The sequence below is a fragment of the Thunnus albacares genome, chromosome 7, assembly GCF_914725855.1.
Source record: "Thunnus albacares chromosome 7, fThuAlb1.1, whole genome shotgun sequence".
Taxonomy (NCBI): Eukaryota; Metazoa; Chordata; class Actinopteri; order Scombriformes; family Scombridae; genus Thunnus; species Thunnus albacares.
The window spans coordinates 29,860,271-29,886,110 of NC_058112.1; the positions used below are offsets into that span (position 1 = coordinate 29,860,271).

The window sequence follows — 25,840 nt, forward strand, 5'->3', positions numbered from 1 at the left end:
TTATCAGGGCTGCAACTAACGATTGTTTTCTCGATTAATTGTTTTGTCCGTAAAATGTCAGAAAATAGTGAAAATGCCTGTTATAATTTCCAAAAGTGAAGATTTACGGTTCTTATTTTGTCCGAACAACAGTCACAACCAAAATATATTCAGTTTACGATCACGTATGACAAATAAAAGCATCAAATCAGCACATTTGAGAAGCTAAACCCAACAAATGTTTGGCATGTTTGCTTAAAAAATGCATTTGATTATCAGAATAATTGCAGATTAACTTTCTGTCCATCAACCAATCAACTGACTAATTGTTGCAGCTCTAATAATTACGCCATCAAATAAGTGGAACAAATAAAAGCAGACTTGATGTTTTCATGCTGTACAGAAATGAATGAAAGCAGTCCGGACAGTTGCTTAAATACATCCACAAATCTAAAACTTACAGCCTGCATACGCAAAAAAAAAAAAAGTGAAGTATACATGATTTGTAGTAAAAGAAATATTTAACTGGATTATTATAACTTGTGTCTTATTTACGTGGTTTTGACCATCATTCCTACAGTAATCTGTTCTCACCAGGTTAATAGTTCATGTAAACACGACGCTGCAACAAACACGAGCAGTTACGTGATGTTTTCAGCTTTTCCATGAAATTAGTTGGTGAGAACAACGTTATTATTACTGAAAAGAACAAAAAAAAATAAGACTCGAGTTGTAATAAACCTGATTTGACTTTAAACAGATGCTAAACTTGTTTGTGTACCCGCTGTGATTAGTGATGAGCTGCTTAAGGTCGTCTACAGTAAATGCTGTTCTGTGATTGGCTGGCACAGCGGGAGGAAATGAAGTGTGTTAATTATCGGTTACACAGTTAATACACTATACATCTGATTTTTAATTTACACAACCACATATTTACATAAACAAACAAACAAACAAACAAACAAACCCCTCTCTGGTTTAATGCATATTCTGAACTCTGCAGAGTGTTTAAAACAACCAATGTGACTTTTTTTTGTGTGTGTGTGTTTTAAATATTGATGCACGGTGGTTTTAGTGAAGTCATTTATTTCTGAGTGCAGATGTTCAGGTGGTGTTTTTACGTCAGATCGTTCAGGTGCAACTTACAGACTCAGGTCATCCTGAAACACTCGTCTCTTCACAAATACACTTCAGACATTTTTACACACTTGAGAGTAAATAAATACAATGAAATGACAGGATGAATAACAGAAGATTTACACCTTCGGATGAGACAGAACAGCAGTTTGTACTGGTGAAAAGTGGGTGTTTAACTTGAAATGAGTGTGAACTAAATGTCTAACTCTTACATAACTCAGACATAATAATGTGCTGATTAAGGAAGCGAAAATTAACCAGTGAATCTGAAGCCATCTCTCTGATTGTTTGCATGTGTGACGAGCAGATTTTAAAATGCAAAGCTGGAAATTTAAAAGGTCACAACGTCCAAATTTACTGACTTTACTTTAACTCTGTTAGTTAATTTAGAAGCTTTTAATTTACAGCGACAGTTTAGAAGACAAGTGGATTTAAAACCAGCTGCAGCTGATGTCACCCGACTGCAGAGCGACCTGCGCCACCTACAGGTAAGTAAAGTAAAAGCAGCTGCAGCGTCGACAACAAACGAGCCGCTGACACGTTCGCGTCTCCTACAGCTGGTGAAATTTTTAACACTTGTGCCACCTGCAGGTGAGTTTTATAGTTTGAACCCCTTCTAACCCATAAACATATAGATTTCTATTATCTGCTGAGTGCAGGTTATTTTATTGTTAATTGAAAAAGAAACGTTTACTCTGAACATATGAGCCTTTCTTTAATTAACACACTCCCCCGGTTTGTCAGTAATCATCTCAGGTCTGTTTGTAACATAAACAGCTGTTTATACTGGCTGCATGATGGCAAATCCATCCAATAGTTGTTGAGATATTTCAGACCGACTGATTTTGCCGTAACTTGAGTCAAGCTGCTAGCACGGCTACAAAATCCCCCCGTTATTCAACGCTAATTGCCTGTAATTCTAACAAGTGTTGAAGCTACTTTTTTCTGCCTGTAGGAGGCGACACCATCGAGTCCACACCTGCAGGTTGAACTGACTGAACAGCTCCCCCTTGTGGAGAACCTGAAGCCCACTGAACGTGAAAATTAGTTTATACGTTAAAAGCCGGTTTCATGAGATAAAAGCGATGATCCAATTTACTTGTAAATTACTGAGAAGCAGAAGTTATGAAGAAAATAATTGCTTTTATGCCTGCCAAAAATATATATATATATATATATATTTTTTTCTTCTGTACTTGCAATGAGAATTACTTATTGGGAACGTTTCAGTACACAGACTTTCATCAGGTGATTTCCGATCAGATTTCCAGTCTGTGCACCGAAAACGTTCCCAATAAACCTCCTTTAATTGCGAGCACAGAAGACAGCGTGCAGGAGTTCTTTGTTCTATTATTCTCTGCACACCGTCTTTTCTCCGACGCACCTGTTTGACTGCAGGTGTGCAAAAAAAATTCTGCTCCTTCAGACCACCGACGTGACAAAAAAAAACTAATCTATTCGCTTTCGTGAGGAGTTCAAATCATGTCACGCTGTGAAATTGAAAACATATGTCGGACGATATCAGAGAACTTGATGTTTGTGAACAGGTTGCTGGGGAAAAAAAAAGCTTGGTAGACAGGTGAAATGAATTTAGGATTTATGGAAGGTGCCGTTATAAATGGAAAACCCCCTACAGTCAACAAAACAAGCTGAAAATCTGCCAAACCAATGATGTCCGACCAGATTTACAGTCTTTTATGAGTTTAACTTCTGCTTTTCGTTCAACTGTTTTAACGGTATGAAACTCTCACGCTGCACTGGATACAAGACGAGATCTTTCTCCCTGCTGACAGATTTGACGACAGTACAACAGATTAGATAATTTAAGATACTTTATCAGTGTATCTCCTGTCAGATTAGCAGTAGTTCACTAGATTATTTTTGGCGGGGTGAGTTCAGCGGGAGTCTGAAGTGGGTTTTAAGATAAAAAAAATGAAAGGAAATCTCATCCGGAGGGAACTTTTATAAACTCACTGAGCCTGTCTGCCTTTTTTAAAAAGCAGGTTTCTGTGTAGAAAATAGACGTTTGTATGAATTAGTTTGTGTGTTGATTGATATATTTTTTAAAATACATGTACAGCTCACTACTGTTAATTATTTAACCTAAAACCAGCTGATGAAAGCTTCTATATTTTCTGCTCTAATAATCTGAAGTCTGGAAGCTATTTCAAGAGCGCGAGTGATGTGTTTTTACCTTCTTCTGTTGTTTGGAATAAAAGGAAGAAAAGCAGCTGAGCACAAGCAGTAAAGAGACAACATGGCCGAACAAAGAAAGGAGCGCTTCCTACAGAAACTTCAACAAAAAACCCGACTACGTGCTGTCAGATTGACAGGTGATCTTTGGGAAGGACAGTTGCTGAAGGAACAGGTGATTAGCACCAAAGACGGAGTCGAAACATCCTTTAGATCATCACTTACAGCTCGGTGGACTGATGGTAAACATGTACAGACCAGTTGAGAACCAGTACAGAAGCAGTAGTTTTGTCACGCAGCGTAACCGCTGGTTTAAACGTTGAGCGGTCGGTTGGTCGGCGGTGCGCGGTGATGTCACGTCTGGCCCTTACAGGTGTGCACGTCGACCTGCTGGTGGCAGTCGCGGCAGTGCACGGCGCAGCACCAGTGGAACTTGCATTCGCACTTGGTGGTCCGGCTGACCCGCGACGTGTCGTAACCTCGACCGCAGCACATCACCTCGCATCCGTCCACGCCGCGAGACGTCCGGTTACACACCCGCCCGCCCGTCCCCATCGACCCTGGAGAGAGAGAGAGAGAGAGAGAGAGAGAGAGAGAGAGGTTTTGAGTTGAAAATTAAAGGGTCAATTCACCAAAATCACAACTATCTCCAGACTCACCTCTAACAGCATCTACAGATTGTTAGATTTGATCTGCTTTTCAGATTTCTGCCATCAGTCCAATACAAGACAGGTGAGTAGAGAGTTTTGTTTGTTGTACTCAAAGCTGGAAAACTACATTATAAAAACTCAACAGAAACTTATCAATAATAAAACTGACTGTAGAAAAGTCTGATGATCAACCAGAGTCAACAGAACACTTCATCTGTCCCTGATAACTTTTTTTAAATGTCGTTTTTTCAATGAAATTCAATCAAATCAACGAATCTCAGCATCAATCTGGAGGAATAAAACTAAAACTGTCTGCATGGCTGAGCACCAGTGGGAGTATTAATGGGATAACATGCTTTTTATTGTGATGTAGGTGAACTTCAATGTGCACAAAAACCATGCATGTGCCATTTCCCCACACACACACACACACATATAAACTCAAACCTGCCAACCTCATGCATACTTGAGTGATCCGAGGGTGATGTAAGGTGGAGAATAATGATAATAAATAACGTGAGAGAGACAATTTAATAATAAAACATTGTTCACATCGTCTCAGCAGAGACTTCAAAACAAAAGCGTTATGATCACTTTGTTCAACAGAATGTAAACATCTTATGCAATCAAAGCTTCTGTTTTCCACACACTGCGCTCAGTTTGAGATCAGATGAACTTAATTGCTTCTTGAGGTTAAATCACTTTTACTGCAGCAGCAGGATTTATCTCGCCGTTCATTTCCCGCTTCGCTGCACCGACTGAACCGACGTTACATTTGTTTACTAAATGCAAAAAAAACACATTTCAGTGTTTTCCTTCCGAAATGAGATGAATTAGTGGAACAGTTTGACGCCTACACTGATAATTATTCCGGACTAAAACAATGTGAGAGAGTCACTGTTACAGTATAATTTAGAGGCATTTTATACATAAAACGGTTTATAGCATCATTAGGCTTTACAGGAATGTGACTCGCCAATCTGAGGAGTTTAATTGGTTATCAGGAGCCAATGGGAGAACAGTATAACGCTGGCAGTGCACTGAAGATGAGACAGAGGTGGAGGGGGGGAGGAGGAGGAGGAGGAGGAGGGTAAGATGATGAACGCTGGACGAAGGAGAGATGAGAGATTGATGATAGGAGCCGTCAGCCTGCACTCCCACTCTTCATCAGCTGTTCATTTTATAGGAGACATTCATCGCCGACACACACACACACACACACACACACACACACACACACACAATCTCCTCATACACTTTATAGGTAGACTGGCCTCACTGATAACACACAATCTCGCTTTTTCTACTGAATCTCGCCCACACACACACACACACACACACACACACACCTTGTGTCTCCACAGACACACTCAGACGTCTGTTTCAGGTGTGAGCTGTGCAGGAGGGAACTGCTGCATCTTAATTCATCATAAAACTACAGAAGCCTGCAGAGGTCATTTGATGTTTTCTTGTCATCATATAAGAACTATCTCTGATCTTAAAAAAAACAACCTTTTATATAACCATACTGAGGATCCTAAGAAAGAAAGAGAGAAAGAAAGAAAGCTAAAATAATAAGTTGTTTGACAGAAATCAGCAACTATTTTGACAATCATTCATCGTTTAAATCATCCATCATAGAAATTTAAATGGGTCATATAAACTTTTAATGGGTCCAGTTTCTTAAAATGTGAGAATGTGCAGCTTTTCCATGTCTTATAATAGTGCAAATGTAATATTTTTGGATTTTGGACCAAAAAAAAAAAAAAAAGCTAATTGAAGCCACCAATGACATCACCTCAGACTGTGGGAAACTGCGACAGACATTTTCCACTGTTTTCTGACATTTTATGGACCAAATGATTGATCAGTCAATTGAGAAAATAATTGTCAGTTGCAGCTGTTGCTGTTGTTGTGTATCAGTCTGTCAGAGATGCTCCAGTCATCCACAGGAATGTTTACTGGGGTTACTGGGACTTTTTCAGCAATAATATCAATGTGTTATCTGCTCATGTCAAACATGAGCAGCCTGAACAGATGTTGCGCGTCCCCTCGTTACAGATATTTACCACATGTTTTGATCTAATGATCATAACAAAGACAGTTTGGGTTATCGCGTCAAGATTTCCAGATAATTATTCCGTGATCAGCGGGAAAAAAAAAAAACGCAACTTGTTGTGTCGAGTTTAAGAATGAATCATTCTGTGATTAGAACAAAAACACGATTCAGCACCTCTCTGACACGACTACCGACACTGACAGTGTATTGTTACACTTCAAGCCCCTGTAGCTGTGATGGAGCCCAGATACTCTGATCATATCTGCTTAAAATCTGCAGCTTCAGAGACTTGTTGTGTTATTACGAGCTCCGGTGCAGCCGTTTATGACGTGATATTGTTTTGACGAGTGATCGCAGCTAGTTAGCGACTACGCAGCTAGCTAGTGAATACCATCCAGTAGAAGCTGTAACAATGGATGTGTTGATTTCCAGCTGTTTGTTTTCTGTAGTGTTCAAAATTCAAGTTGTAGAGAGTTGCAGACCATCTACACGCCCCAGTCCACCACAATATTGACGATCATTTAATTGTTTAAGTCATTTATTACGCAAAAAATCTGTAACCAGCTGCTCAAATGAAAAGATTTACTATTTTTCTCTTTTTTTATACAAGTGTAAACGTCATATGTCTTGGTTTTTAAGTGTTAAGTCTGACAACGATGGGTAATTAATTGATTAAACAATGAATTTGAAAAATGTTATGATAGACTTGACAGATGAAAACCCTTGCAGCCTCATAACTCTCTTATCTCACTTTGTTGCCTTTTCTAGTTTTTGTTATCATCTTGAAGATGTTTGAATTATAAAACTTGATTAAACTCGTCCTGGAGTGTTTTAAACCTCTGGGCTGCTGTGGTGCAGATGTTGTTGAGACAGCAGAGGACGGTGCAGGTGTGACTTGACTGTTACTGTCTGACTGTGAGGCACAAAGTGTTACTGAAGGAGAACATGTGTGTGTGTGTGTGTGTGTGTGTGTTCAGATGACTTCTCCTGTATAAATAAAGGTTTCGAAAAAAAAAATTATGAACTGGCTTCAAGAACCGTCTTGAACATTGTTCTGGAATTTGCTAATGTTTACATTCTGCTTCGCTCGGTGTGTGTGTGTGTGTGCACCGTCTCTGCACCGTCTCTCCCTCGCCAGGTAATATGTCTGGGCATGACCCGAAGCCCCGCCCCCTCTCTGGCAGCGTGCCCGCCTGTCATCCGAGGTATGCCGCGATGCTAGGGGTGACATCACGGCCAGAGTCTTCCTCGCAGCCCTCTCTCTCTCTCTCTCTCTGTCTCTCTCTCTCTCTGTGCGTCTGCTTATTGAATTAAGATGAGGGGGCGCCGAGAGATGAGTTTAGCACCTGAGCCTCCCCGGGGCCGAGGGAAATTGATTTCACACTTTAAAGAGGCACAGAGGGGCCGTCTCACTATCTCTGTGGGCTCTGAGCCTGCGAGTGTGTGTGTGTGTGTGTGTGTGTGTGTGTGTGTGCGTGTGTCTCCATCTGTCTGTGAGAATGGATTCAGTGTGTGTGTTTCCAGAATGATTGAGGGCAAGTTTGCATGTCTTTAAGTGCTTTCTCAATGTGTGTGTGTGTGTGTGAGATAGGGGAGAGAGAGAGAGAAAAGAGAGTCGATCGCTCAAAGTGTGTGTGTGTTTCTCCAGAATGATTGAGCTTCATGGGAGCTTGTTTGTATCGTGTGTTTGTGCGTCTGACGGTGATTCAACATACAGTTATGTGTCACCATCCAGAGCCGGTTTACATGTCTGACTCTGTGTGTGTCCCAGAGGAGCCGGTCCATAGAGAGGGAGCAAGTAAAGTTCTCATGAGACCCTGTGTGTGTGTGTGTGTGTGTGTGTGTGTGTGTTACCTCTTCCTGCTTACATGTACACAACCCATAACGCCTTCATGTCTGCTGGGAAGCCTCTACTTGTTCCCAAAAGGGGCCCTGAGACCTCCAGAGGTCCATCAAGAGGTTAGACAGAAAATGATTTCAGTAGAGATCAAAGGATCTCTCAAAAAGGTTGAAACTGCTCAGTTTTGTTGAAAAGTTAAAATACTTTAGATATACTTTAGCTCGGTTGCAAACAGGGATCGAATGTTGCTTAAATTAAGTAATACAAGAAAATGAGGATATGCACTGTGCAGCTAGAATAAAAAGCACAATATCAAGCGTCAGCTGGAGTGATGAGCTGCGTTCAAGTACAATATAAAGTGAATTTTTAGGGTTGCAAAAGTCACAATTGTCTAGTTTTGACTGACAGGGCAGTTTACTCTAGTGTTGTCAAATGAATAAACTATTTTATCCGACATCTAGACTCCGAATGAAAACCATGTGTCTTCTGAATATATCTGAGCAGGTTTAATTGACTCTTAAAAGGTCATAAAACTCTCTCAGTACCTTAAAGACCATGACGGTGCCTGAAAATTCGAACTGCACACAGAATGCATGTCGTGACAGACTGTCCTGTGACTGAAAGCTCCCAGGTTTGATTCTCTACAACATCAAACGTGTCCTTTGACTCCGAAAAAGTCCTCGAGTGAGACACTGAAACCTTGACTTGTTGGATTAAAGACACACAACGTGAACCTGATGTGACATTAAGTTAGTGATGCTGAGAAGACAGCAGAAGTGAAGCCGTGACGATTAGTCGATTGATCGATCAGTCGAGCGACAGAAACAGTTTTGATGATGAATTAATCGTTGTTTTTTGTCCAAATTCTCTGATTCCAGTTTGTCAAATGTGAATATTTTCCAGTTTATTTAGTCTTTAATGATCATAAACTAAATATCTTTGGGTTGTGGACTTTTGTTTGGGACAAAAAGATGAAATTCTGGAGACAGTGATCAGCATTTTTCACAATTTTCTGACATTTTATAGACGACCAATCGAGAAAATAGTCAACAGATTAATTGATAATGAAGATAATCGCTAGCTGTAGCCGTAATCAGAAGATAATACGGTCAAGTTCACAAATACAACTATGATTTTTAGCTCTGATGCACAACACGAGTCACCGGAGTCCTGTTCTGATTTGTTTTGTCCAAATCAACAGTCAAGAACCTGAAGACAAACATCTGAGATACTGAAGCCAGGAAATGTTTGGCTTTCTTGCCTGATAAAAGCTAAAATAGTTGCTGTGTTATTTTCTGTGGTCGACTCTATTCATCAATCTAGTTTCTGAGCTTTAGTTCATCCAAAAAAATAACTTTTTGACCTTAGAATTTCGGTGCCTCTACTAAAAATGTTGGTGGCACAAAGTTCTTCTGGGAAAATGACAATAAACATGATGTTTGAACTGACAGAGGGTTATTGTATGTTTATTATATGTTAGCCAACGCGGAACTTTCAGTCAGGCAGCACAATGTTTGTGCTGTCTGGAGGCTTTTACTGATTACTGGAGTTTCAAAAAGACATTTCACTGTAGTCAGAAGGAAAAAGTCGACATTAGACCACAGACAAGCGTCTCACATATGCGCAGGACACACTGTAAACTGCCAATGTGTGTGCGTTTGTGTTGTATTGTATCGTGTGATCCTACCTACCCCCCCGAAATATGCCTCACCTTGCTGGGCAAGCATACCCTCGAGTGTAAGTGTGTGTGTGTGTGTGTGTGTGTGTGTGTGTGTTTTCATTGGTGGTGATTTATAGTGATGTGTGGTGCTCTAAGGTTTCAGCCTACAGAAGTGTGTAATGGGTCTTAAACTGGCTGACACCCGATCGCCACGGATCATCTGCTGCCTGAGAGGCATCCACCTCCACTGGAACACACACACACACACACACGCACACACACACACACTCTCATGCACCTTTTCTTCATCTTTTCTTTCTCACACACAGTTTTCATACACAAACATTTTCATTCTCACACTCACTGTCTTGTTCTGAGACTTACATATATAATTTATTGCGTGTTATTTAATCGTAGACAAATCCAACCCCCCCCCCCTCTGTACAGCGCTCAAGCTATAATGATTCTGTCACTACTGACGAGAGAAGAAAGTGTAAAGAGCGGGGAGAGTTTTACAGACTGGTATCGGAGCTGCAGGATCACTTCTACTGTTTGATGTTAGTAGCTCAGTTTGATACATCGCTGAAAACGCAAAAAGCTAAGACAACAGAAAGAGCTGGACCAATCACAATCCAGTTGTTAAACAGAAGCTCACTTACACACACACACAATTAATCTGTCAGAACATTTTCTAAATTAAGCGATTAGTCATTTAGTCTATAAAATGTCTGTTTCCCAAAGCCTAAAGATGACGGTTTTAAATGTCTTGTATTGTTCCGACCGACAGTCTATCAACTGTTTCACCCTACAGGTCACAGTTGATATTGTATATCAGAATAGCTCAGAAACAAATCTTCATCCTCTTAATGTATTTTATTCTTTTAATAAAATGTGTTTGATATTTAGTTTACTGTCATAGAAGACTGAAGAAACCAGAAAATATTCACATTTAAAAAGCTGGAACCAGACTTGTCAAAATAGTCGGCGATTAGTTTTCTAAGCAACTAATCATTGCAGCTCTAAATGAGATAACACTCCTCGGTGAATAATAGGTAATAATGTCGGAAAGTAATTAGTAATGACTGACAGAAAGCCCTGACTGTTATGAGCTGCTGTTGAAAGTCTACCAGTGCTTTAGTCTAATGCTGTAAACAACAGCAGCCTTCGAGCTGGGAGGTGAATTGTGTTGGCTTCGGCTACGGATGACATTTAAATTCTTTTCCATCTTCTCCCCCCTTTTTTTTTTTTGCTTTATTGTCAATAGGTCACACTTTTACCCTTCACATGTCAAGAGACACAAATCAAAACCTCCATACAAATCCACTCGCACACACAAACCCCCCCCCACCCCCCCCCCCCCAAACAAACAAAAAGCAAGGCAGCGTCATCTCTCTATGTCTGAGACAAAGACGCCAACATACAGCTTGCAAGATTCCCAAATAGTCAGCAACACTCATTCATTTCATTCTTTCAAAAAACAACAAAGAAGAAATATGTACATGGATAATGAAAAGTCCTCATGACTAAAGGTTTTACAAAATGTCCCAAAATGACTAATAAAACTTCTCTAATGGTAATAATTGTGATACTTGATCATGATACATTGATACATTTCTTTGCAAAGTGAACAATCAAAATTTTGTATCCTGTATTTTCTGTGAAAGATCTAGAAAGAGATCAGGCTTGGAGGTTAAAAGACACAGTTGAATATTGGCTACGAGAACGGCTCGAGGCGAGAACGGCTTCCTGCTTTCTTACAGTGCAGACGCTTTGCTGCTCGCTCTCGCCTCTGCTTGCATTCTTCTGATGATATTCGTGTTTTTTTTTTTTCTGCGAGAAATTACAAGCAGCGGCTGCTGGATACTTATAAATCACTGGGACTGTAATTCTTTGTAGCTATAGTAGGCTATTGCCATATTTCAACATTTTTATGACCTCCTCAGTACAACGTGAGCGTGGCCTACCGATAGCACAAGCCTGTACTGCAGTGACTGGGAATGTGATACTTAGCTAAAGCTGATTAGCAGCAAGATGCCTCCCTTCTCCATCGACGACTTCCACAAACTTCTACGGAATATCGCAGCGCTGGAAACCAAAATTCACCGGTTAGAAGTGAACGTAGAAGTGAATGGACTATGTGGGAAGGACACCACTTTACCATGGACTCAAAACAGTGGACAAGATCATGCTAACACACGGCTCATTACCACCGACAAGACTACCAAGAAACAGGAGGGCTGTGTGCCGGGTAATAAATCTACAAGTGATAGTCCTCCCTGGAACTCTTCTTGGTGCAAAGCCTAAGTATAAATCATTTTACTGGGAAATGGGAGGACGAGTAACAGGCAGAGCCCAGCGTCCTGAGGTTTGTGATGCAACAGGCTGGCCTGCGTTATCATCCAGGCAGAGCGCCTCTTCAACCCCTGTTCTTAGTAGGACACAGCCGTGGACAGCTGCGAAAGGGAGAATTAGCAACAAACCTCCCCAACAACCGAGTGTACAACTGGAGAACAGATTTGCTCCACTGCTGCAGGACCCTGGATCTCCGTCTGATGACCTGGATAACCTCTCGTCTTCACACAGCAGGGTAAGGACTGAGAGTAAATCACAAAGTAAGAGGCTACAGGGAAAGCTAACGACTGGGACTTAAACTCTGATTGTGGGTGACTTTGCTGTAAAAGGATGTAAGAAGCATGTGCAGTAAAAACACCAAAGTACTCTGCTTTCCAAAGGACATGGTCTCTGACATGACTGAGAGAATCCTGCGTATCATGGCTGCACATCCAACTGTGAAAACCATCATGGTGCACATAGGGACCAATGATGTTGTGAAACAACAATCTGAAGTGCTGAAACAAGACTTTATTGATCTGTTGAACACAGTCAGCTCTTGCTGAGGTGTTTATCAGTGGCCCTCTACCGCCAGTGAGAAAAGGAGTTGAGAGGTTCAGCAGACTGTTGGCACTAAACACATGGCTCTTAACTGCATGTACCGTCCATTCACCACATTTTATTGACAATTTCAACTTTTTCTGGGACTGCAGACATCTTTTTAAGGCAGATAGACTTTGCCTTAACAAGTCAGGAGTAAAATTGTTTATCTCTCACCTATTTTACTTCCTGCATCACCCATCTGTTCCCTCTGCCAAGGACAAGAGGAATCAAAACAAGAAGACATAACACAATGCGGCAGAAACCTTGAAAGAGAGCCACCTCAGCCCCCGTCTGAAGACAGCTTTAAACATGAGAGTTATCAGAGCCAAGAGGAAGAGGAGTCTCCACCCCCCCTCACCAACAACCGCCTGTGGGGATTCACCTTCTTCACCCCCTCCCCCAAACCACATCCAGGTCACCCTCCTCTCCAGTCACCTTTTCCTCCTAGTCCCCCCTCTTGGAGTTCGCTGACCAGATGAAAGAACTGGTCACTGCTGGGACTCCCATTTTCTCTCCCCTAAACCCCCCTCAGCATCCACTTCCACTATTACTAACTATTAGTAGTTACTAAGTCCTCAGCTAGTTTTGACACAATCGTCACAGTTACAACATCCTATACAACCCCTCCCCCCAAATGCGAAGGCCATAGCATATGATTCACATCATTTTCATACTCATCAAACCATTCAGTGACCCCTATGCACTGTCATCCTGGAAGACAACACTCCCATCAGGATAGAAATGTTTCATTATAGGATAAAGGTGATCACTCAGAACAACTTTGTATTGATTTGTAGTGACCCTTCCCTCTAAGGGGACAAATGGACCCAAACCATGCCAGCAAAATGCCCCCCCACAGCACAACAGAGCCACCAGATCCCCTCCCTGTAGGGGTCTAGCATTCAGACCTGTACCGGTTTTTCCTTTAATTTGTCATCAGTCTATATATATGAATTGATGAATTTACCTACGTCTTCATTGACAAAATTAATGAAATTTTATACTTAAAATCAATTCAAATACCATGACACAACTTTATCCATCCACTAAAACATATGCAGTGGCAGAATTACAGTCTTAGTATTACTGGCTCTCAGTGCTGCGGTTGACAACAACATATAACAAGACCAACTGGAAAACTAGGTGGGACTTTCTGGCACAGTACTGAACTGGTTTGAATCCTACTTAAAGGACAGGAACTACTTTGTGTCTGTAGGTAATTACACATTTGAGCGGATAAAAAAAAAAAAGACATGCAGAGTTCCCCAAGGCTCCATTCTGGGGCCTCTTATGTTCAACATCTACATGCTCTCACTGGCTCAGATCATGGAAAACAACAAAATGTGTTATCATAATTATGCAGATGACACACAAATTTACATAACCATATCACCAGGGGACTATGGTCCAACACAAGCACTGAGTGAGTGCAGTGAACAAATCAACTATTGGATGTGCCAGAATTTTCTTCAGTTAAATGAAGATAAAAGTGAAGTAATTGTTTTTGGAGCCAAGGAAGAACATTTAAAAGTCAGCACTTAGCTTCAATCAATAATGTTAAAAACCACAAACCAAGCCAGAAATCTTGGTGTAGTCATGGACTCAGACCTGAATTTCAACAGCCACATTAACACAACTACAACGTCAACCTACTATCACCTGAAGAATATATCAAGAATTAAAGGTCTTATGTCTCAGCAGGATTTGGAAAAACTTGTCCATGCATTTATCTCTAGTAGGCTTTACTACTTTAACGCTGTCTTCACAGGTCTCCCTAAGGAATCAATCAGACAGCTGCAGCTGATTCAGAACGCTGCTGCTTGAGTCCTCACTAAGACCCAGAAAGTAGATCATATAACTCCAGTTCTCAGATCTTTACACTGGCTTCCTGTCTGACAAAGAACTGGTTTTAAAATACTGCTGTTGGTTTATAAACCACTGAATGGTTTAGGACCAAAATACATTTCTGATCTGCTGCTACATTATGAACCATCCAGACCTCTCAGGTGGTCTGGGGACAGACCTGCTTTCTGTCCCCAGAGTAAAAACTAAACATGAAAAAGCAGCGTTCAGTTTTTATGCTCCACATATCTGGAACAAACTCCTGGAAAACTGCAGGTCTGCTTCAACTCTCAGTTCTTTTATATCAAGGCTGAAGACTTTGCTGTTTGCGGCTTCCTTTTATTAAACCAAATTTGAGGCTTTTGATTAATTTCTTGCCCTGCACTGTAACTTTTATCCTCAAATTGTATCTGTCTTATCCAATTTTAGCTTATTATTTTCTATTCTCTTAACTCTTCAATAACTATTTTAAATTATGTTTAAATGCCCTTTTATAATGTGTTTCTTTTGCACTTTGTCTTAATGCTTTTAATGTTTTATATAAAGCACTTTAAATTGCCCTGTTGTTGAAATGTGCTGTACAAATAAACTTGCTTTGCCTTGACCTCAGTATCTTACACTGATTAAGTGAAAGCATGAATACTGTAGTTTTTCCAAAAACTACTACATTTTTCACACTGCCAAAAAAGATGAGCATAAATGTTCCTTCTTTGCTTTTACATTTAGGACAGTTTGGGGGAATTATCTTTCAAGATCTTATTTATCCCTATTGGAATTAGATAAAACAAAATATGAAAAAAATAATAAATTAAGCCCCTTTGACTCTGAACCTATTTGGCACTGAAACACAGAAACACTGAAAGTTGATAAATCATATTGGAACCAGTTCTGTCGCATGTCGGTGAAAAGCCAAAGTAAAAGTTGGGCAGGTTTGAGATGCCAAGAAAGTTGAACCTGCTGGAGGTATTGGAGGTGTAATTCAAGCAAACATCTGTGATCAAGTATTTGATAACCCTCATGACAAATCTGTTCACACTCCTTTGTAGGCATGTTCACACCAACCAACCGTGTTTGTTGAAGTGGTTCACTTGAACTCTGAAGCGTTCACTTTTTTTGCCTTGGTTCATTTGGCCTGGTGAGAGAATACTGTAATCCTATTTCAACTCAGGCGGAAACCAAATGGCGTGTAAAATCTCAGACCTTTAACCAAGAGACCAAAAGCAATCTAGACGTTGAGGTTAACACCAGGCAAGGTTTGGTTGAAAAGTGAAAGTTTCTATATGTCCTGGTTACATATTATGGTTGTTTCAGGAGCATTTAAAGGACAACATTTCAGAGTGTAGTTTGGACCTGATTTAAAATGGATAAAATGGATATTTTTTATATCAAATGATAGTGTTTGATGTGAGAGGCATCACTCGAACCTATAGAGAATTACTCTGAAGCTCCCCTTGGCTTTACGGAGCTTTATAGTGAGTTTCAGCTCATTGTTTAGCTGTCCGGCTGCAACTTTACTGTTTTGGTTCACTCTCAGCACTCTCATGGTGTTGTTTTCTGCAGAAGTAAGCAGCTGTTTTCAGAGAAAAAGCTCTAAAAAGCCACTGTACGCTACCTGCTCAACACAAAACGGCAAACAGACACAGTTAGCTGTAGACTAGCTGGTGAACATAGTGGAGCATTTAGCAGCTAAAGAGACAGATATTTCCCTCAGGAGTTGGTAAAGAGTAAAAACAGAGCTAGAAGAGAGTGAATACTGCACTTAAATTCACCAGGTGGACAGAAGCACGACTCCAAATGAATGATAATGTAGCTCAGTAACTGCCAGATGTGGACATAAGCAACTGTTTGCAAACCAGATCAACATATCAACTTAAACAGTGATGATATGTCAATCTCGTGTTCACAACTTTTATGTTTACCCCCAAGTGGCCAAAAATTCAGTTCTTTAATCCAGACTAAATCAACAAATCAGTGCTTGCTGGGAGTTGAGTATTTAAAGTTAGACGTCTTAATCCAGTCAGCACAAGTGATCCTCTTATCAGATCCTGTGGTATGTTAAAGCTTGAAAAAGACTAAAGGTTGTTTACCTGACTCGTGGTCGCGTATGCAGTAGTCTGGCGAGTCCTCCAAGTACACCAGGTCGTTCTTGCTAGGTCGTTTGAAGTGTGAGTGCGCAGCAGTGAACCCGGTGCCGTACTGGTTAACGGCGACCTGCACCGCACCGTTGTACCTCTTGCGAAGGTGCTCGCCGGTGCGTCTGAAGTCGGCCATGGCCAGCCAGCAGGTCCTGACGCTGCACGACCCGCTCACACCGTGACATTTACACTCCAGAGTCATGAAGCGCTTCACCGCCTGGAGAGGAAAATAGAACGTAGGATTAGGACAAAACTGCGTGTAGATTTAACTGTAACATAAAATAGTTTAGGAAGCAAAACGTATAAAATAAAGTAACATAAAAGGTTCATATTACAAGTTATCTTAAAGCCGAACCAGCCTTTCAGAACATAATACCATCTCCAAATCATTTCAGTTCACCAGTTGATTCCCTCAAGTCATTCCTACAGGTGTTTAGCTCTCAGCTCGGTGCCTCCTCACCTTCCTGCCGGCTCGGTTGTTGTGCAGGTTCATGAGCGCCCGGGCGTCCCTCTCCTTCCTCTCTTTGGCATCCACGAAGGCCTGGCTGAAGCGCATGGCGTGCTCCACGTGGTCACTGCAGCCGCCCCAGTCGAAGGAGCCCTTGGCGTCCCGTGACGAGCCCTTCTTAGTGGGATCGCACGAGCAGGAGTCCAGTTCGCCTTGGCTGCAGGCTCGTGCCAGCGTGTAAACCACTCCGGCCGAGGAGATGGCGTAGACGAAGGCCACTTCGCGGCTGCCTGAGAGGAGAAGAGGAAATGTTGGGAGTCGTGGAAGCACACACCTGAAACAAAGCCAGGTTTTTTTTTCTAGATTTTCATGTCATATTCTACATAATTAATTATTAAATAAACTGTAGAGACTGTAGATACAAACCCAGGAACTATTCAAATCTAGAGCTACATACTGAGGTCAGACGTCGACACCGTATTCTTTGTACAAACACTAGAAAGCATTCAGAATAGTAAAAAAAACAACGACAAAAGAACCATCAGCACAGTTGCTGGTACACTTCTCTACATCAATAAACTCCACTGATGTAAATCAAACATAACAGTTTTATCTTCTTATTGATCTTGAACCTGGCGTTTCCCGATACAGGCTGCCTGACGGCAAAATAAAGCCACGATAAACAGAAAGATCCTTAAAATGTTTGGCCACCGCTGCTACCTGTATGACCCGTGTTTGTTGTTGTCTGCAAGATGCTTTTATTTTGTGCGAGGCATGAAATAAAAAACGCTTCATCTACCTCCAACTGCTAACATTTACCAGCAATGCCCTGATAGAAAGTCCTTATCTCCCTCTGCATGTAACTGATGAGAGATCTGAGAGGGATCAAAGGTTGAGACGGGGTAAGTGTGTGTGTGTGTTTGTGTGTGTGTGTGTTTAACCACACCTACGAGTCATCATGACACTACAGAGCATGCCCATGCAGTGACAGCAATAAAATAGGTGGATTTTTAAATGTTTGATGTTTAGGGCTGCAACTAAGGGTTATTTTCATGAGCTGATGTTTTACTCATTCAACACATGAATCATGTCATCCATAAAATAAAATAGAAAATAATGGCCCAACGTGTCATCTAAATCAGAATTAATCATCAAATCTCTCTGAACTCTCATTGTCCTGCTGTCATAAATAAACCTGCACCTATAAATGAACGTCTGTCACATTCAAGCCCTTGTAAAATGAGTTCACACAATGCTGATTAAACCCAGATAAATCTCTCTGTATTTCACAGTATACAGAGTTTTTTTAAATCTGGTGTTGGGTTTGACATTCCCACGCTGGCCAGATGAATGCATACTGAGCATGCTCTATGGAAAGAGCATGTGCACTACAGACTTCTGCCAGCCGAGCCAGGTAACTTCCGGTTAGCTCTCTGCTAACTTGAATGGGGATAAAAAAAAAAAAAAGAAAAAAGTAATCTTGCTGCTCTTCTAGACTTTCCAAATGTTATCAGACCAAACGCATCAAATTCTGATAGTGAAATGAGTCATTTTGCGGGGGTTGTGTGACACTCAAAACAATTTATCTACTGTTTCACGGCCGCAACAGTAGCAGCTATGGTGTAGCTTAAGGCGGAGCCTATGATGTAAGCACGTGTCAACAGTGTTTTTGTAATTACTTTCACTGCCAGAAGGGGGAGACAAAAGTCCTGTACTGCAGCTTTAAGAGGAGAGACTCTTGACTTGATAAAAATGACAAATCTAGGTGACTTTCAGTTATGACAATGTGCTCAAAGCAACAGGCATTATGTGAGATATTTGTGCCCTGCGTTTAGCCTGTCAGGCTACATACAAGCTGCCCATACCTACCATCTGACACTAAACATCAATCAAGTATGGCACTCGCTGTTATGACATCATCTGTCATCACAGTTATAGTCTTTAATATTTTAGTCACCTGTAATTACACAGGTAGTAATGACGTGTGTTTAATAATACAGAGTTCACATGTATCGGAAGCAAACATTCTTAGAGCGACTGGTTCATCTGTTTACAGACAAACTGTCAGATGTATGTCATGTTGTTTTAGTACGGAGGACAAAAGAAGACATATTAATTAAATTATCTTTTGTATTACATTTTTTGTATTTGTATTTTGTAATTTATAATAATAATTATATATCTTAAATTGGTAAATTAAGTAATTGATAAATTACTTATAAAATTAAATCCAATTAATGTTTGAAGTGATTAATCAATTAATTGTTTTAGACAGAGACATTTTAATGCAAACAATACTGCCAGGTATTGAACCTCAATACTTTTTTGTTACCAACCAAGGTGTGCACATAAAACCAAAACCCAAAACTGTCAAGAACCAAAAGCTGCCATTGGACGTCTGGTTTACTCATTAATTGATCAGACAGTTCCTGATTCTAATCAAAATTAGATTAGACTATTAATTAAGGCAAAGTTCTTGAAAAACATTTAAGAACTTCAGCATCTTTTGTCAATTTGCAGAGAAATCTGTTTATTTCTCAAAGTAAGGTATCAAAAAACAATCGTTCTTGTATCTGTATTGAAACTCTTGTATCAAAAATTACAAATGATATCACGCCCAATCAAGCACACACATACATACATACAGTGACTTCAGTGTGTCTGTGTGTGTGTGTGTGTGTGTGTGTACACATGCATGATCACTCCCAGTCCAGCAGCTAAGTTGAGCGTGCCTAACAAGGTTAATGAGGAGAACGCTGAGAGAACACGACACCAGAGAGACAAAACTCCTGCGTAATTGTTTGAAATTAGCCCACTGACATTGACAATAAGGAGCTTCTGACGGTGCCTCGGCGTGCCGTGATAATACTGTGTGACACGTCCGGGGCCCGACTGGGAGGTCTGAATACCACACGGCTGATTAGAGGCCCCGACATGAAACGGACTAAGTCGAAGGATCCGCCTCGCAGGTTAAACCTCAGAGCATGGGAGAGGAACATCAGGCTGCCGATGATCCTCCAGTGGCAATAAAAAAAAAAAAAAAAAAAAAAGATTATGACTTGTTATAACATGTCCTCAAAGGAGATGACTGAATTTAGCTGCTCAGACACAGAGTGGCACGTCTAATTTGACAGGATGCATCTGTCCGGAGCTCACATCTGTCACAGGCAGCGACAGGCAGCTTATTGCTACTCATTACTTGTTAATCATTTCAATCCCTGACGCTGCTGATCGCACTTTACTGCCTGAGTCGTTTGTCACACTCTTCATAACATTTATTTTCCACTACAACCCCCCCCCCCCCTCACAGCCCCCCCGCCCTATATCTACTCTTCACTCGTCAATAAATCAAGTCTTTTCTTCTGCAAATGATCAGGGAAGATAAACAGTGCTAACGACCCGATGAGGATCTTGAAAGTGGTGGGGTTACTTTTATTTAGAAAGAGTTTCTCTCTTAAACAAGCTGAGTGGAGAGTGAATCATCAGCTGAGACAGTAGCTAAGTGAACCTAACAAAAACACAAATATTATCATGATCAAACTGAACTTCTGTTTTTAGTCATCACTAAAACAATCAATCGATTCATAAAATGAAAATTAAGAATTATAATAATTGATTTATAATAAGATAAAAGAGAGTATTTGAGTTGCTGGAACCTGCAAATCACTTGCATCTTTGCTTAAAAAAGTTCTTAAATTATTGGTTTTTATCAAAAATTGTGGCTAATTAATTTTCCATCCATCGACAAATTGGCTCAGCTCTTAATCTGTATACCACAAGTCATAATATTACTATATTATATTAAAGTACTGAGTTATATGTAGCCCCCAACACAGGAACAAACTGGCAGAGAAACCAGTCGACTGCACCGACGTGATAAATGTACAATTGTAAAGTGAGACGAGGTGTGGAATGCGATCCAACCTCTGTGAAAAAGAACATATCTGCAAGGGACCCATCTATTTCCCAGAAAGCCTCGGTGTCGCAGTAAATCTACCCAACACTCTGAAAACCGAGCAATTGTTTGGATTTGTCAGCATTAAGTCGATGCTTATGGTCAAACATGTTTGTCACTGCGGACGGATCGGCGTGCTGTAATACACACGATCACGCGGCGAATCGTTTCTAAAAAAAAAAAAAAAAAAAGGTGCCGGCAGCAAACAATGACCTGGAAACACAACCCAGCTGATACTGTAGCAGGCAATCTAGTCACTAACTTTATATTCTTAGTCGTGCAGTGTGTTTAAGGCACCTGACTGTCCCTGAAGCCATCATATCATGAATAAGATGCTTTACGAACACTTTGCGTACCTAACCCCTGCATCTAATATCATTTACTGCAGGGGCAGCGTTCACAGCGTTATCTCAATACTGATATGCTTCTAAAGTATTCAAAATCAAGTTTAAAAAGTCGCCCTCATGCCCCCGAATCAAATGATTCTTGATGTTTTCCTACCACAAAATCTTTACATTTTCAAGTATAGTTTATTTTTTAGATTTGTTAAAATTTCACTTCTCATCTATTAAGAGATAACGACTACGAACCCCAATGTCTCAATATGAGAATACACAATATAAATATGGAGACGATAAGTGATAGTTTAATTTAATAAAACTTTAATCTGATGTCCGACTCTGCAGACGTAATTCCCGGAGACAAAGTGTAGCAGATATTTAAGATGGACAAGATTTTATTTGGTCCAAGTAACAGACTCAACTATAACATCTTACAAGAAAAATTAGCCATGAATGTCTCTATTTACTAATCCCTCAAACCCCCCAAACCTGTTCAACCTTCATTTCTCTCTAGCCTGTCTTACAGAGGGTCAGAGGTCAACTATAGAACACCAGCTCTGGAGCTGAGAGGGTCAGGGCCTTGCTAAGGGACACTACAGCAGGCAGGATGCTGGTTTGATTTCAAATCCTTCAGATGAAGGATGACTGCCCCTTGCTGATGGTTTTTAAACCCTCCGTTAGTTTAAAATTGCACTTTTTAATGCTCGAGTTAAATGAGCTCTAACGTTCCCTCCACTCACTGCGTAGCAGCAGGCGTCCAAACAGGTTGTGGTCTCTGGCCGTGGTGTTGCAGTTCCAGCGGTGGTTGCGGAACTGGTGCTGGCACTCGGAGATCCAGTCCTTCATCCCGGCCCCGATGGCCTGCATCACTTTGGGATGCTGGCGGCACAGCTGGCGCTGCTTGTTCACCAGACCAGGGATGTTGTCGCACATCACCTGGGATCCCAGGGTGCCCATGTACCTGCAGAGCAGAGGAAGAAAACTTTAGAAAGTGGCACAAAAGGGGGGCTGGAAGACGGATACAGAATTTGAACTTTTTTTTAATGATCTCAGAGAGAGAGAATTAAGAAAATGCTGAACCTATCCCTGCAAATAACCTGATATATGCCTGTAGGAAATGTGGACACTTATCTTCAACAAACTGTCTGTGTTCGCCAATAGAAAAGTAAAAATAAAGCAAAAAAAAGGTGTGGTCTTGAGATCTACAGTCCATACTCCCATGTACCTGCAGAACAAGGTGATGAAAGACTGGTAGGGACTTTGAACACTTGCAGGCTCCAGAGATTTTCTTACATGATTACAGAAAGAACAGAGCGGCAAGAAATTTTTTAAAAAGCAGTCAGGAAACTTATCTGTCCAAATAACATCTCACTATCATAGGAAGTATGAAAAGTTTATGTCAAAGTTGGAAACAGAACCTTTTGCAAATATTAAAGATTAAAGAGGGAAAAACAGCAAATGAAGAGAAATTAAATGATATCAAATGACTTTGTTCTGGAAAGGTATCTGTCCAAATATTCAGTCTTCAACAACCTGCAAAAATACAATTATGAAAGCCATGGAGGGAATTTTGACACTTAATCTCTGTGAAATTTCTCGCTCACAAAAGAAAAAAAAAGCAGTAATGAAACCGTTTTGAATGTAATTTAGACATTTTATACATATTTATTTCACTATAATCAAACACAAGAGGGGAAACTATACCCGGTATCATTTTAGAGAAATCACATGGACTATTTTCCTCTCTAGAAACGTTTAACAGCCTCATTGGAGCGCATTTTGCGCGTCGCGAAGACAAGACCACGGGAGACCAGCGTGTATCTGCTTATAGTGATTTTTTAGTGGTGTTGTATATGTTGAACTGTGGAGAGCGATATTTCGCTCCCGTGTATGCCGAGTGTGTACTACGGAAGTAACAATAAACTTGAAACATGTCAGTTTAATTACAATGCCATGCACTCAGCGCACGAGCTTTTTTACAATTGCATTTCAATAAAGATGTGGAAAAGTGTGCGGTACTTACCACCAAGACGCATCGACCTCGGCCGTCAGCCAGCAGATTGCTACAGATAAATAAAAACATATTCCACTTGGCAATAAGTTCATATTAACCAAACTTAAGTCCTTTATGGATCTGGACGGAGCATTTCCACGGATGAAAAAAAAAAAAATTAAATAAATCAGAAGAACAGATAAGTCAGAATTTGATTCTCCAAATAAAAGTTTAGATTAAAAAATATATCATCACGAGACAGTTAGCAGACGGAGGTTTGCGCGTAAAAGCCATGACAGGCTCGGGTTCTGCACGGTGGCAAAGTGCTTATGAGGAAAAAGTAAAGACCGACTGTCTAATAGTCCAGCAAAGATTTTCAGTGGAGATAGGCAGATGATGTGCTATCAGGTTTAAATTGCTTTACACAAGGGGTGGGCAGAGTCCCATCTCAGGAATGAGGTGAAGAAATGAGATGTCTGAGAGTATCTGTTCAGGCTGGTTTGACACCAGACAGGCTTGGCCCGCGTCCAGACCGGAGCTCCGCAGCTCTTGAGATGTGGTCCAAGCTGATGGGGCTCTTCACTCAAACTGCACCGACGCGTTCAGGGAATGAGCCGGCTGTGGGAGGATTCACCCAGCTCAGGCAATGTCAGTCACCAGAAAAACCGCACAACCCCGCTAAGATTCAAATTTTTTTGAAGGAAATGGTCCATATTTATTATCAGCTGTGTAGTCCCGAAAAGTGACAGGATTTATCTTTATAACTTTTACGCACAAATTAATGTTGTGCACAAAAGACATGTGCGTAAAAATCCATTTCTTGCGCAAAAAGATCAAAATATGTAGAATTTGTCAGGACTCCGGTGGATCCGTAGGTCATTAGACGCTGAGACTGGTATTTTTTTTGGTGATATGATACATAATTAAACAATCACCAAATATATCCCACATACCTGGGCATTTACTTTTGTATTTTACACATTCGGCAACTTTCCTGTTCATTAAGGCCTTTATCTTCTTAATGAATTTAGATCTTCTTGAAACCAAGTGCCATACCCTACTGTCACTCTGATGCCAAATATTTCTGATGACGCATTGTTATTTTACAGCCTTATATAAACCACCACTCAGTCTAACTAACAACTCAGGAATGGTGGTTGAAAAAAAAAAAAAGGAAAGGAAAATTACGCACCGATTCTCCCAAAGCAGCACCTAAAGGTGATGTGTCCATTTCAATTGGATTATCTATCACAGTCTTTTTGAAGTCTCTCGGGGAAATCTGTACCACTGTCACACGGCATTTCCTCCATCTTTGATCTGGCTTGGGTGAATCTGGAGGTCCGGAGACCCTGACCAGATGAGATTAATGGGCAAATTGGATTTTTCCCATGATCCCCGTGGAAGAAAACCATAAAACAACAAGGAGATTTAGAGCGCTCTCTCTGCTCTTCTCAGCCCATTGAACACGACTTTGTTTTTGCAGCAGCAGTAGTTGTAATAAGCCTGTAATACAAATCCAATTTAATTGGAGTTATTTGTTCACTGCCTTACCAAAGCGCATTAAGGCAGGTCATTGTATTTCACTACACGTTTTATGGAAAGACTGACTTCAGTTTACCTGCCCAGCATGAAAAGTACAGCTGAGATACATTTACTCAAACTACTTGAGTGATACCTGCCAAACAAGCAAGGATTTTAACAATTTCTCTCTTATTTCAAAACCTTATCTATGAATTTGAATGGCTAAAATGATGAGTGGTTGGACAATATGACCTTTACCAAGGTCACAACCTAATGAAAAAGAAATATTTACCCTGTTTTCCTGAATTTCTTAAAGAAATAGTTCATTATTTTGGGAAATGGACTTATTTGTCTTCTTTTCTCCAACGGTTAGATGAAAAGATCAATATTTGCCTCTTGAGCCAAGAGGTGATTAGCATAGCTTAGCATGAAGACTGGAAGCAGGGGAAACAGCTCGCCTGGCTTTTTTCCAATGTTCCAAAATACACCTACAAGCACCTCTAAAACTGACTAATTACCATGTGTTGTATCTTGTATGTTTAATCTGTACACAAAAATTATTTCTTGACAAACAACAGAATCGTGTGCAGCTTCCTGAACTGATGTCTTCACATTGAGTTTTCATGGTTTGGTATCATTCTGCTTGTTTTGATGCCAAAATCAGGAAACCTGCACCGTGGCTGGAGACTCTGCACAGAACCGCTGGACTGATTGATAAACCGTTGTTGGTCAAGAAATGGTCACAATATGTAACTCCCCCTAAAACCACTAAATTTATATTTCATATTTACATTTCTGTTTGTGCACAAATGAAACAAACTACATGTTGTTTTGTTTCGTTTGTCTGATTTTGACTTTGTAGAGAGCCACGCTAGCCTTTTCCCCCTATTTCCAGTCTTCATGCTAAGCTACGCTAATTTCCTCCAGTTCTCCACACTCAACACAGACATGCGATTGATTCATCTTCTCGTCTAACTCTCAAAGAAAGCAAAAAGGCACATTTCCCAAAAGGTTTAACTATTCCTTCAAGTCTGTTACTTCAAAGCCTGAAATTTGTTATATACAATATTTTTCCTTCATCTAGATTAAAATCTGAATTAAAACATTTTTTGCAGGCGATGAAAACTACAAAAACTTCTGGATTTCAATCTTT

General features: G+C 40.6%; 1 protein-coding gene across 3 annotated transcripts; it reads right to left on the bottom strand.

The window, feature by feature from the left end:
- Positions 1-1,048: 1,048 nt before the first annotated feature.
- wnt2 (wingless-type MMTV integration site family member 2) lies at positions 1,049-25,765 on the bottom strand. Of its 3 annotated transcripts, XM_044356084.1 has the most exons (6): positions 24,359-25,765; positions 23,197-23,236; positions 21,914-22,134; positions 16,890-17,167; positions 16,382-16,646; positions 1,049-3,869 (listed from the first exon to the last, which is right to left on the bottom strand). In XM_044356084.1, exons 3-6 carry the CDS (start codon positions 22,128-22,130, stop codon positions 3,664-3,666), a joined length of 966 nt encoding a protein of 321 aa, XP_044212019.1. In that variant the 5' UTR covers positions 22,131-22,134; positions 23,197-23,236; positions 24,359-25,765; the 3' UTR covers positions 1,049-3,663. The 3 variants fall into 3 exon arrangements, with proteins under 3 accessions (XP_044212019.1, XP_044212017.1, XP_044212018.1); XM_044356082.1 differs by having other exon boundaries at positions 23,197-25,765; XM_044356083.1 differs by lacking the exon at positions 24,359-25,765 and having other exon boundaries at positions 22,399-23,287.
- Positions 25,766-25,840: the final 75 nt, after the last annotated feature.